Source organism: Onychomys torridus, chromosome 9 (assembly GCF_903995425.1).
Source record: "Onychomys torridus chromosome 9, mOncTor1.1, whole genome shotgun sequence".
NCBI lineage: Eukaryota > Metazoa > Chordata > Mammalia > Rodentia > Cricetidae > Onychomys > Onychomys torridus.
This window is the reverse complement of record NC_050451.1, coordinates 27,019,890-27,034,360: the sequence shown is the minus strand read 5'-3', so window position 1 is coordinate 27,034,360 and position 14,471 is coordinate 27,019,890. Positions and strand designations below refer to the sequence as shown.

Below are 14,471 nucleotides of genomic sequence, written 5' to 3'. Positions count from 1 at the left end.
GTAAACTGGAAGGGTCTCAGGGCACTCGTGTGCCTATCAGCTAAAAGAACTGAAGTTCACAGCATATAGTAGTCTCAGACTAGGAAACCTTAGGTATCTCCAGAGGCCAACAGTCAGGAATTTTGTATGAGATCTTCAAACTTTTAAATGTTAGTTGATGTGCTTTTAGAATGCTCTGTTGAGGCTTACCATCAAGACAAATACAAATGATAATGGATAGAAAAAAATCTGCTCCCTCCCCCAAAAGCAGAAAACTAGGGCAAGTATCACAATGACCAAGGGCTACACGGCTTCAAGAATGGGATATGCTTAGCATCTCTAACTGCTTGGAATAAAAACTATTCTTAAAACACTACTCAACATTAGTTCAATAGACATTCATTGGGAAGAGAGTGTATCAACCTTCTGCTTCATCACGGTTGAATTTGAAGGAAAATGAGGGAAGTGAAAGCAAGTTCTTAGCATTTTTTGAACACTCCTAGACATTTGCTAAATCACCAAGAACATTATAAAGCTTATATAATTTGGCTACAAAACCCTTATTATTTTATCAGGAAGTACATTAGACTTGTTAATCTGTCCAGAAAGTATATGAGTACTTACTTTGTACCATGTATTGACAAGAACTAGGGCTAAAAGCTCAACAGGACATGTTAATAGTCTGATGGAGAAGACAGGCAAGTAAACAGATGAGTGAAAGGCAGAATGAAACAGTTATGAGGGTTGGGAAATGCAATGAAAATGATGAGCATTTCCACAGAGGACCAATACATGGGCTTTATAGGAAGTAGCATTTGAAGTGCAAACAGCAGCTATGATCTTTACCCAGGGATTATTGTACTACCAGGCACTCTTCTAAAAACTTTATTATTAAAATATGTAAATCCCTTAGCGGGGGTGGGGGTGGGGGGGGGGGGGTGGGGTGGCAGCGGCGGCGGTGGCACACGCCTTTAATCTCAGCACTCGGGAGGCAGAGGCAGGTGGATCTCTATGAGTTCCAGGCCAGCCTGGGCTACCAATTGAGTTCCAGGAAAGGCGCAAAGCTACACAGAGAAACCCTGTCTCGAAAAAAAAAATTGTAAATCCCAACAATTTTGTAGTATATATACTTTATATGCTTCATATTGTCTGTATTTTTTTTTTTTTTGTTTTTTGAGACAGGGTTTCGCTGTAGCTTTGGAGCCTGTCCTGGACTAGCTCTGTAGACCAGGACAGCCTCGAACTCACAGAGATCCACCTGCCTCTGCCTCCTGAGTGCTGGGATTACAGGCATGTGCCACCACTGCCTGGCATCAGAATAGCAATATTTAGTTTTATTTATTATTATTATTATTATTATTATTATTTAATATTAGTTTTATTAATTTTTGAGAATTTCATACATGAGCACTATATCTACATGATTAACCCCTCCATTTCCCAACTACTGTATCCCCCTCCCAAATTACTTAATTCCCATCTATTCTATAAATATTATATTTATAGAAATACATTTCTATATTTATTTTACAAATTTATTTACATATTATGTATATTAATTTATATATATATATGTAGCATACATACATATATACACACAGACATATACATCCTATTGAATTCATTTGGCTTTGCTCATATGTACACATGTCCAGGAATGACCTATCTTTAAGCTGTACAAAGTATTTGCATTATGTATACATTTAAATTATATATAAACACACATACACACACATTTAAAAACACAGCAAGTGTCTCAACCCTAGTTCTTGTTTTTACTTTTGCAGAGGAAAGGGCACCATATATCTGCATGTACCCTATGTACATGTGTCTCAGTTCATTTAGATACATGAACCTCAGGTTGCTTCACATCTATTCTTCTATTGCTACCACCCAGTCCTCATGAATTCTAGCTCAAATTACAGCAAATGGTTACATTATTTTCACGTTCTACCTATTCAAATCATTGTAGATCTCACTATCAAAACAATTTCCTCCAACCACAGAACTGTTTTCCTTTTCTGGTCCAAAAGCCTTTCTTTTTTTTGTGTGTTTTGTGGTGGTAGGGATAAAACTCAGAGTCTAATGCATACAAGGCAAGCTCTGCATCACATATCTACAGCCCAGCTTCCACACCTTTAATGAGTTCCTCTTTTCCATCCCAATGTATGTGTGTGGAGGCCTGAAGTTGACATTTGTTGTCTTTCTTGATTGCTCTTTATTAATCAAGACAGGGTCACTTGCTGAACCCAGAGCTCAGCAATTCTGATGAGTCAGCTGGCCCCAGAGACTCCCACCCTCTGTTTCTGCCTCCTGAATGTTGGGATTCCAAGTGGCTGCAACACTTGCTTAGCTTTAACCTGGGTTCTGGGGATTTAAACTCCAATCTTCATGCTTAAGTAGTGAGCATTTATCCACTGAGCCATCTCCCCAGCCCTATTCACTTTTTTTTTTGGAAGATTGTACTAACTTTTCTGTTTATACAACTTGCATGAAGCTTTCTTTTAAAATAAATTGAAGTTAAAAAAATAAAGTGGGTTAGCCGGGCGGTGGTGGTACATGCATTTAATCTCAGCACTTGGGAGGCTGAGGCAGGCGAATCTCTGTGAGTTCAAGCCCAGCCTGGTCTACAAAGTGAGTTCCTGGAAAGGCTCCAAAGCTACACAGAGAAAACCTGTCTTGAAAAACAAACAAACAAACAAAAACTAAACCAAACCAAAACAAAATAGTAGGTCAATTTAACATAAAGAATTAAGCATGTTCTAGAACAGGTGGTACACAAACATGGTACTGTGAGCAATACCATTAAAATAAAACTCAGATTGACCAAAGCCTGAGAAAGTCTAGTCAACCAAGCAGATCCTTCTGAAGTCACCAGGTCAAGTCTTCCGCTGTGCCAGGCTTCTGTGCTGAGCTACTATGCTTCTTCAGCTGTTTTAAATCTGATGATAGTGATGACTAGCCTGTGTTGCTGAGAGATGTACCACTTCCAGCCTCCAAGCTTCTGCCCATGTTGTCCCTTTGTCTGGGGTGCTACGTCTTCTGTGTCTCCCTGTTTACACGTTTTCCAAATCCACCCACTGCTGTCCCCCGCATGAAGCCTGCAGCTGGCCAACAATAATATCCCTTTTACAGAGCTGGTGGGCTCTCCTTCCAATGTGCTTCCTTCTAGCTTTGGTGACACTGTATTCAAATAGTACTCTTTACCTGGTAGATGTCAAGGGGCAGGGAGGAAGGGTATATGTTTTATTCACTTTTAAAGCATCATGGTACCTAACAAAAGGCCTTATACACAGAAAAGTCCCAAAATGAATATCTTGGGAATTAAATTCAATCCTATTTTAGGCAACATTCATATGATACTTACAATTTTACGCTTGATCATGAAGAGTGGGATTTTTGCGTGAAGAGGGGTTGAGGACACTTCCTTATGGACTGTTGATAAATACAATCTTCTTTTGATGTTTCCTAAATCAGTAATTCTGAAAAAGAAAAAGACAAGAAAGAAGAAAGATTCCCATGAATTTAAAATACATTTCTTTGGATAATCATCAAAATGATATAATTCATCAAATAAGCCTTTTCCAACATGGAGTTTGAACACAGAATTGAAGAGTTGTCATTTTCTTTCAAGAAGTAATAAAATTTCTTTCTTAAATTCAAATTGCTCACAGGCCTGAATGTGTAAATTCACTTAGTATGCTAATTTATTTTATCACTCTACACTAGATTTCCACAGTTCTCCAGCCTATGAAAAAAATTCAATTTGTATGAACCTAGAAACCGCTAGCCTTTAATAACCATGCTTATTCCAGCCCTGTAAGCTGGTGTTACCTTGGGACACACTGTCAGCTACTAAACAGGAAAACATTATGGGTTTCTCCCCCTAAAAGTGCACCTGTCATTTTATATAGGCTCATAGTCTTTGTAAAGACAGACATGAAGCACTAACTGTCAGTTTCACTTCCTAAGCACATATTTTCCAACTTGAATTTTAAAACACAAGTTTATTGCTCACTATTCAGGTCACCACACAGTGATACCAAGGACACCAAATCTGAACATCTTTAATAGATTTAGACCATGGCCATGATAACAAAGATTAGGTTTGCTTCAAACTGAGAGAGGTTCATTTTTATATTCTGCTTCTTTATGTCTCAAAGGTAACACACCAGGCTGAAAATCCACACACTGTCTCTGCTGCTGTGCCGCCATGATGCTTTCTTAAAACCTCTCTTTTTATCTTAAAATAAATGGCTTCCCTCATGTTAGCAACTTCTCTATGGATGTATTATTACATGCCCACTCTTCAATAAGTGTCAATTCCTCAAGGAGGCATTTCATTTAAAAAATCTATTATTAATATTTATAGTGTAATTATTTTTAAAAAATCAACATAGTGTTTTTTGTCAGGCATGATGGGGCACACCATTAATCCCAGTATTTGGGAGGCAGAAGCAGATAGATTTAAGTGTGTTTGATGCTTATCTACATAGACAGTCCAACTCTGACAGTGCTAGATGAGACCCTGTCTCACAACAAAACAAAACACAACAAAACAACAAAAACAAAGAAAAATCCCAACATAGTCAATTCTATAGTTCTTTTATGCTTCCCATTCCTTACTTTTCTAACCTCATTATTACCTATAAAATACCTATGTAGTTGGAGAGCTTCTCTCCAGGTGCCACCAAGACCCTGCAGTCCCACAACCCACGTATAAAATAATCATACAAACACTTATATTATTTAAACTGCTTGGCCATTAGCTCAGGCCTACCATTGTCTAGCTCTTACTCTTATATTTAGCCCATTTTTATTAATCTATACTTTGTCATGTGGCTCATGGCTTACCAGTACCTTACATCTTGTCATGGCCACAGCTGGCAGTCTCTCCCCCCAGCCTTCCTGTTCCCCGCCTTGTCCTCTTCCTTGTCCCGCCTACCTTATCCTTCCTGCCTGACTACTGGCCAATCAGCACTTTATTTTAACCAATCAGAGCAACACATTTGACATACAGAACATCCCACAGCATACCTATAATCCCATTATTACGTATAAAATACCAATAATCTCATTACTACTTATAAAGTGCTTAGACTGCAAAATAGTCTCTATATCCTGTGGGAAAATAGCTAGCATTAAAAATACTATGAGATGATTTCAGAGTATACTTCAGACCAAAAAAGAAAAAAATTCATTCCTCTTTCACTAAATAATAGCATCATTTAACTGAAAAATGAAAAAGTTTTCAAGTTGTCATCAATTAAAATTAAAATTAAAGTTAAAATTAAACTGCATTAACACTTGTGTATTCTTTCACTTCAATGTTAAATGTGGTCTCTCCTTCACTTCAGCTGTACACAACTAACCTGAGGTGCCAAAATAAATATTTAAAAAAATTCCATCTTGAGGTGAGTGTCTGGGGTTATAGTCAGAGAGGCACCCGCCTCTGGGTCCCACCCTTGGGCACCAGCCATCCCGGGAAGACCTGCCCAACTTGGCCACAGATTTTGGCCATTTGGTGGGCCCTGCGGGAAGGCTCCCCTTTTCCAAGACTGCAGGCAGAACCTGCAATCTCCACACCCTGCCCCCACACCCATCTGCCCGAGACCCCAGCCTCTTCCTGAGACTAAGAGACCAGCGCCCAGCTCCCATCTGCCCCGGAACTCCCATCTGGACCAGAGCCCCCAGCTACCATCCGCCCAGGAACTCCCACCTGGACCAGAGCTTCCATCCTGCCCTGGAACTCCCATCTGGACAAGAGGAGCTCCCATCTGGACAAGATAAGGAGACCCGAGGGACTTCTTGAGACTCAGAGTCCAGCCCCCAGCTCCCATCTGGCCAGAACTCTCATCTGGACCAGAGCTCCCATCCAGCCCAGAGCCTCAATCTGTCAGCTCTGTCTGGACCAAGTGCACTGATAAGACCAAGAACAAATCCACAAGGAGAAGGGCAGACATCAAAGCAGAAGTACATACAACAAAATAAAGAGCAATACAACAGCATCACAAGAACTTAGCCCTTCTCCAACAGCTAGACCTGAACATCACAGAATGGAAGAAGCAGAAGAAAACAACCTTATAAGTAACATCATGAAGAGGCTTGAGCCTTATATAGAAGAAATAAAAAATAAAGTGGAGGAACAGACAAACAAAAAATTGGAAGAACGCTATAAAAAACTAGAGGAAAGGGCAAATAAAGCAGAAGAAAACAACCTTATAAGTAACATCATGAAGAGGCTTGAGCCTTATATAGAAGAAATAAAAAATAAAGTGGAGAAACAGACAAACAAAAAATTGGAAGAACGCTATAAAAAACTAGAGGAAAGGAAAAATAAAGCAGAAGAAAACAACCTTATAAGTAACATCATGAAGAGGCTTGAGCCTTATATAGAAGAAATAAAAAATAAAGTGGAGGAACAGACAAACCAAAAATGGGAAAAATGCTATAAAAAAATAGAGGAAAGGACAAATAAAGCAGAAGAAAACAATAAGTCCCTGAAAGAAAATCATGAAAAAGCAACGAAACAGACAAGGGAAACAGTCCAAGACCTGAAGAGGGAAATAGAAAAAATGAAGAAGACACAAGCAGAAGGAATGCTGGAAATAGAAAATCTGAGTACATGAACAGGAACTTCAGATGCAAGTATAACCAACAGAATGCAAGAGATGGAAGAGAGGATCTCTGGTGTTGAAGATATGTTAGAAGAAATAGATTCATCAGACAAAGAAAACACTAAAACCAACAAAGTCATAACCCAAAATGTCTAAAAATTGGGACACCAAGAAAAGGCCAAACCTATGAATAATAGGGATAGAGGAAGGAGAAGAATACCAACTCAAAGGCACAGAAAATATATTTAACAAGATCATAGAAGAAAACTTTCCGAACTTAAAGAAGGAAATGCCTATGAAGATACAAGAAGCCTATAGAACACCAAACAGACTAGATCCCCCAAAAAAGTCCTCTCGCCACATAATAAACAATTAAATGTACAGAAAAAAGAAAGAATATTAAGGGCAGCAAAGGAAAAAGGCCAAGTGACTTACAGAGGCAAACCCATCAGAATAACATCTAATTTCTCAATGGAGACTTTGAAAGCCAGAAGGACTTGGACAGATATAATGCAGACACTAAGAGATCATGGATGCCAGCCTAGACTAATATACCCAGCAAATCTTTCAGTCATCATAGATGGAGTGAACAAGGCCTTTCAAGACAAAACCAGATTTAAACAATACTTATCCACAAACCCAGCACTACAGAAAGTACTAGAAGGAAAATTCCAACCTAAGGAAGTCAGATACACCCATGAAAACACAGGTAATAGACAACACCACAGCAGTAAACCCCAAAGAAGAGAAGTACACTCACACTACCACCAAAAAATAAAAATAACAACAGGAACAAACAATCACTGGTTATTAATATCCCTTAATATCAATGGACTTAATCCACCTATAAAAAAACACAGACTAATATAATGGACACGAAAACAGGACCCATCTTTCTGCTGCATACAAGAAACACACCTCAAATTCAAAGATAGACACCTCTTAAGAATAAAAGGCTGGGAAAAGACTTTCTAATCAAATGGTCTTAAGAAGCAATCTGGTGAAGCCATCCTAATATCCAGCAAAAAAGACTTCAAACTAAAATCAATCAAAAGAGATGATGAAGGACATTACATACTCAGCACAGGAAAGATTCACCAAGATGAAGTCTCAATTCTGAACATTTATGCCCCAAACACAAGGGCGCCCACATATGTCAAAGAAACATTACTAAAGCTTAAATCACATATAAAACCCCACACATTAATAGTGGGAGACTTCAACACCCCACTTTCACCTCTGAACTGATCTACCAAATTTAAACTTAACGGAGACATAATGGACTTAACCGATGTTATGACTTAAACGGACTTAATCTGTATCTATAGAACATTCCACCCGAACAAAAAAGAATATACCTTCTTCTCAGCACCCCATGGAACCTTCTCTAAAATCGACTACATACTTGGCCACAAAGCAAATCTCAACAGATACAAAACAATTGGAATAACCTCCTGTGTTCCTTGAGACCACCAAGGCATACAGTTAGATTTCAACAACAATAAAAACTATAGAAAACGTACAATCTCATGGAAACTGAATAATGCCCAACTGAATCACCAATGGGTTAAGGATGAAATAAAGAAAGAAATTAAAACTTCGTAGAGATCAATGAAAATGAATACACCACATACTAAAACTTAAGGGACACTATGAAAGCAGTGCTAAGAGGAAAATTCATAGCACTAAATGCCCACATAAAGAAGTTAGAGAAATTTCACACTAGTGACTTGACAGCACACCTGAAAGCTCTTGAACAGGAAGAAGCAAAGTCTCCCAGGAGGAACAGATGCCAGGAAATTAACAAATTGAAAGCTGAAATCAATAAAATAGAAACAAAGAGAATACAAAGGATAAATGAAACAGAGAGTTGGTTCTTTGAGAAGATCAACAAGATAGACAAGCCCTTATCCAAACTAACCAAAAGACACAGAGAGAACATCCAAATTAACAAAATCAGAAATGAAAAGGGGGACAGACAACAGACAATGAAGAAATCTGGAGAATCATTAGGTCATACTTCAAAAACCTCTACTCCACAAAACTGGAAAATCTAAAAGAAATGGATAATTTTTTGGATAGGTACCACATACCTAAGTAAAATCAAGACCTGATAAACCATTTAAATAGTCCAATAACCCCTAAGGAAATTGAATCAGTCATTAAAAGTCTCCCAACCAAAAAATGCCCAGGACCAGATGGTTTCAGTGCAGAATTCTACCAGATCTTCAAAGAAGACTTAATACAAATACTTTTTAAGTTGTTCCACACAATAGAAGCAGAAGGAATATTACCAAACTCCTTCTACGAGGCTACAATTATCCTGATTCCTAAAACAAACAAAGATGCAACAAAGAAAGACAACTACAGACTGATCTCCCTCATGAACACCAATGCAAAAATACTCAATAAAATACTGGCAAACAGACTCCAAGAACACATCAAAACAATTATCCACCATGATCAAGTAGGCTTCAACCCAGGGATGCAAGGGTGGTTCAACATACGAAAGTCCGTCAATGTAATACACTGTATAAGCAAACTCAAAGAAAAATACCACATGATCATCTCACTAGACGCAGAAAAGGCATTTGACAAAATCCAACACCCCTTCATGATAAAGGTCATGGAGCAATCAGGAATACAGGGAACATACCTAAACATAATAAAGGCAATCTACATCAAGCCAACAGCCAACATCAAATTCAATGGAGAGAATCTCAAAGCAATACCACTGAAATCAGGAACAAGGCAAGGCCGTCCCCTCTCCTCATACTTATTCAATATAGTGCTTGAAGTTCTAGCCAGAGCAATAAGACAACATAAGGAGATTAAGGGGATACAAATTGGAAAGGAAGAAGTCAAGCTTCCCCTATTTGCAGATGACATGATAGTATACATGAGTGACTCCCAAAATTCAACCAAGGAATTGATACAGCTTATAAACACGTTCAGCAACATAGCAGGATACAAGATCAACTCAAAAAACAAATCAGTAGCCCCCTTATATACAATAGATAAACAGGCTGAGAAGGAAACCAGAGATAAATCACAATAGTCACAAATGATATAAAATACCTTGGGGTTACTCTAAGCATGTGAAGGACCTATACGACAAAAAATTTTAAGTCCCTGAAAAAAGAAATTGAAGAAGATGTCAGAAAATGCGAAGATTTCCCATGCTCATGGATACACAGGATTAGCATAGTAAAAATGGGGATCTTACCAAAAGCAATCCACAAATTCAACGCAATCCCCATCAAATTACCAACACAATTCTTCACAGACCTGGAAAGAATAATACTCAACTTCATATGGAAAAACAAAAAACCCAGGATAGCCAAAAGAATCCTGTACAATAAAACGACCTCTGGAGGCATCACAATCCCCAACCTGAAGCTCTACTATAGAGCTACCGTAATAAAAACAGCTTGGTACTGGCATAAAAACTGGCATGTGGACCAATGGAATTGAACTGAAGACCCTGACATTAACCTGCACAACTATGAACATATGATTTTTGACAAAGAAGCCAAAAATGTACAATGGAAAAAAGAAAGCATCTTCAACAAGTGGTGCTGGCATAACTGGATGTCAACATGTAGAAGGCTGCAAATATATCCATATCTGTCACCATGCACAAAACTTAAGTCCAAGTGTATCAAAGACCTCAACATAAATCCAGTTACACTGAACCTGATAGAAGAGAAATTAGGAAGTACTCTTGAATGCATTGGCAACAGAGATCACTTTCTAAATATAACACCAGTAGCACAGACATTGAGAGAAACAATCAATCAGTGGGTCCTGTTGAAACTGAGAAGCTTTTGTACAGCAAAGGACACGGTCAACAAGACAAAATGACAGCCTACAGAATGGGAAAAGGTCTTCACCAACCCCACATCTGACAGAGGGCTGATATCCAGAATATATAAAGAACTCAAGAAATTAGACATCAAAATGCCCAATAGTTCAATTAAGAAATGGGCTATAGAATTAAACAGAGAATTCTCCACAGAGGAAGTTCAAATGGCTGAAAGACATTTAAGGAATTGCTCAACATCCCTAATTATCCAGGAAATGCAAATCAAAACAACTCTGAGATACCACCTTACACCTGTCAGAATGGCTAAGATCAAAAGCACAGAAGACAGCTTATGCTGGAGAGGATGTGGAGCAAGGGGAACTCTCCTCCACTGCTGGTGGGAATGCAAGCTTGTACAGCCACTTTGGAAATCAATATGGCACTTCCTTAGAAAACTGGGAATCCATCTCCCCCAAGACCCAGCTGTAGCACTTTTGGGAATATACCCAAGGAATTCTCAATCATACCCCAAGTGCATTTGCTCAGCTATGTTCCTATCAGCATTGTTTATAATAGCCAGAACCTGGAAACAACCTAGATGCCCTTCAACTGAAGAATGGATAAAGAAAATATGGTACATATACACAATGGAGTACTACTCAGCAGAGAAAAACAAAGGTTTGCAGGCAAATGGAGGGATCTAGAAAAAAATCATCCTGAGTGAGGTAACCGAGACTCAGAAGGATGAACATGGTATGTACTCACTCATAGGAGGATACTAGATGTAAAACAAAGATGACTAGACTGCTACACAATTCCAGGGAGGCTACCTAGAAAACGGGACCCTAGGAAAGACACAGGGATCACCCAATGACAGAGAAATGGATGAGATCTACACGAACAACCTGGACAACAGTGGGAGTAATGAAGAGCAAGCTTTGAGGGAAAGAGAGCTTAGGGGAGCAGGAGATCCCAGCTGGATCAAGAACAGAAAAGGAGAACAAGGAATAACAGACCATGATAAATGAAGACCACATGAGAACAGGAAGAAGCAAAGTGCTAGGGAGGTCCCCAGAAATCCACAATGATACATCCACTGTAGACTCCTGGCAATGATCGAGAGAAAGCCTGATCTGACCTAGTCTGGTGATCAGATGGCCAAACATGCTAACGGTCATGCTGGAACTCTCATCCAATAACTGATAGAAGTGGATGCAGAGATCCTTGGCCAGGCCCCAGGTGGAGCTCCAGGTGTCCAATTGTCGAGAAAGAGGAGGGACTGTTAGAACATGAATTGTTGAGACCAAGATTGGAAAAGCACAGGGACAAATAGCCAAACAAATGGAAGCACATGAATTATGAACCAAAGTCTGTGGAGCCCCCAGCTGGAACAGGCCCTCTGGATAAGTGAGACAATTGAATAGCTTGAACTGTTTGGGAGGCACCCAGGCTGTGGGACTGGGACCTGTCCTTAGTGAATGAGCTGGCTGTTTGGAACCTTGTGCTTACACAGGGACACTTTGCTCAGCCTGGAAGGAGGGGATCTGACCTGCCTGTACTGAGTCCACCAGGTTTAAATGAATCCCCAGGCTAGTCTTGGCCCTGGAGGAGATGGGAATGGAGGGGAGGAGCTGGGGGGAAGGTAGGAGTGGGGGCAGGAGGGGGGAGGACAAGGGAACCCATGGATGATGTATAAAATTAAAACACAAATATAATAAAAAAATTCAATCTCATTCTTTTAAATGTCGTTTTTGTGAATGTTACATATTGTAGTAGTATAGCAACATACGTGTTTTAAAAACAAAATCACCACTTGGTGGGTAGCCCTAAAAGCCTTTCTCATGGTGTAGAAGAGTTTGAAGATCAACCACAGTGTCTACTAGAGAATCGCCTAGAACACTGAGGCATGTGGGTGTGAGAACATTTCTAAAGAGTCTCAACTGAGAGGGAAGGACTTGCTCTGAATGTGGGCTGGGGCCTGGCTGAGGAACACAGACCAAGGTGGAGTCCAACAGAAACTCAGCAGTCTCTACTTCCTGGCCCACCATGAGGTGAAGTGGGCTGGCTTCTCTGCCACATCTTCCCTGCCTTGGTAGAAAAACCTTCTGAAATCACAAATTAAATATTACCCCCTCCCTCAAGCTGTCTTTGTGAGCTATTCTGTCAGGAACAGGAAGAAAACAGATACGAGGACTGAGTATGTTTAGTAGATCAAATGTTATCATCAGGGATACTACTCAGTGACGTCTCTGGTAAGCTGTTCTGGGGAAGAAATGGAAAATACAAAGACTGCAATGGAGAAGGAGCAAAAAGTGGGGCTGTGAACCAAAAGTTCTTGTGACCCAGTTTCAAGGTCTTTTTTGCTTGCAAAGAAGAAACAATGAAATTGCCTAAATAATTAAGGATTGAAGTCCAAACACTGCAATGGCATATGGAATGACATGAATATTCATGTATTTATTGACACATTCAATAAGTACTGTGCCAGGTAATGTTCTGGGAATAAATCAGTGATGCAAAGGTGAGAAGGGCAAAGTTTTCAGTCTCTTGGAACTTCTTTGCTAGTGAAAAAGTATAAAGAGAAAAAAAGTAAGTTATAAAAAAATGTAATGAAGAACATAAGCAAGATTCTAAATAAGATACCAGGAATTTACTTACTTCAGACAGTAGCAATAGCATGGTATGGACCTGAGAGGAAGGCAGGGGCGGGAGGTAGAAGGCTTAGGCAAGGTCCAATCATACAAGGCCATCATGCCAAGGTTTATAAGCTTATTGTTCAAAGCAGAGAGCTATTATACAGCCAAAACTCTACTCTTCATTGTGGATAGTTATCAAAATAGTGTCTGGTCTATTTATTTATTGCCATTATTTTTATTTATGTGTATGAGTGTCTTTGTGTGCTGAATGTGTGCACATGAGTGCAGTGTCCACAGAGGCCAGTGGAGGGCACTGGGTCCTCTGGATCTGTAGTTGGTGAGGACATTGTGAAGCGCCTGGCATGAGTGCTGGGAATCAAACTTTGGTTCTCTGAAAGAGCAGCAAACTTTGTTTCTCTTAACCACTGAGCCGGTTCCCCAGCCTTTGTTATTTCCTTATTAGGGTAAAATTTATATAATTGAAACACAAATTTTAGTGTATTCTGGTAACTGTATAAATTAGTTTAAATGCCACTCCAATGAAATTATAGCCATTACCCTAGAATGGTCCCCTTTAGGCAATTCTCAGCCTGTGAGTAGTTATGCTTCCCATTTCTATCATCTTAGATAATTTCCATTTGCTGCTCACTTCTTATAGGATGAACTGTGCAGAACAGACTCTTGTGTTTGATTCTTTCACTTAATATGAAGATCCATCCACACTGACCAAATATCAGTAGATCTTTTAAATTGCTGAATTCTGTTGGGGAATCAGACATTTTATCTATTTTCCTACAGATGAATATCTGGACTGATTTCAGTTTTGATTTTTAGTAAATCAAACCTGTGTGGATATGCCTGTGGTACCTGCCAGTGGACATGTACTTTCATCTTCTTGGTAAATAAGTAGCAATGAGATTGTTGAGCACCTGACAGACACAGCTTTTCTAAGCTACTGCAGTGTTTCTACATTTTCATATTTGTGTGTGTCTGGTTTTTTTTGTTTTTCAAGACAGGGTTTCTCTGTGTAGCTTTGTGCCTTTCCTGGAACTCACTTGGTACACGAGGCTGGCTTTGAACTCACAGAGATCCACCTGCCTCCGCCTCCTGAGTGCTGGGATTAAAGTTGTGTGCCACCACCACCCGGCTCTACATTTCCACATGTTTTTGATGCTATTAATTCCCCTGTGACTGATACTGCACATTTTCACATTTGCATGTATGCACACACACACACACGCGCGCGCGCGCGTGTGTGTGTGTGTGTGTGTGTGTGTGTATTCTGAGGGTGCAAGTGCACATGTGCACATGCATATAGAGGTCAGTGGTCAACATTGGGTGTTGTTCCTCAACTGTCTACCTTGGTTTATGAAATAGGATCTCTCACTGGGATGCAGGATTCACTAATTACAACATGCTAGCTGATTATCAAGT

At 39.6% G+C, this 14,471-nt stretch overlaps 1 protein-coding gene across 5 annotated transcripts in view; it reads right to left on the bottom strand.

Annotated features, from left to right (window-relative positions):
- The window catches only part of Cfap20dc (CFAP20 domain containing), a 255,472-nt gene that overhangs the window by 152,345 nt on the left and 88,656 nt on the right, over nt 1-14,471 (bottom strand). For all 5 annotated transcript variants that reach the window (XM_036199888.1, XM_036199890.1, XM_036199889.1 and 2 more), the window contains one exon: nt 3,347-3,461. In XM_036199888.1, coding sequence (XP_036055781.1) covers nt 3,347-3,461 — 115 coding nt within the window. The remainder of the gene's footprint in view (nt 1-3,346; nt 3,462-14,471) is intronic.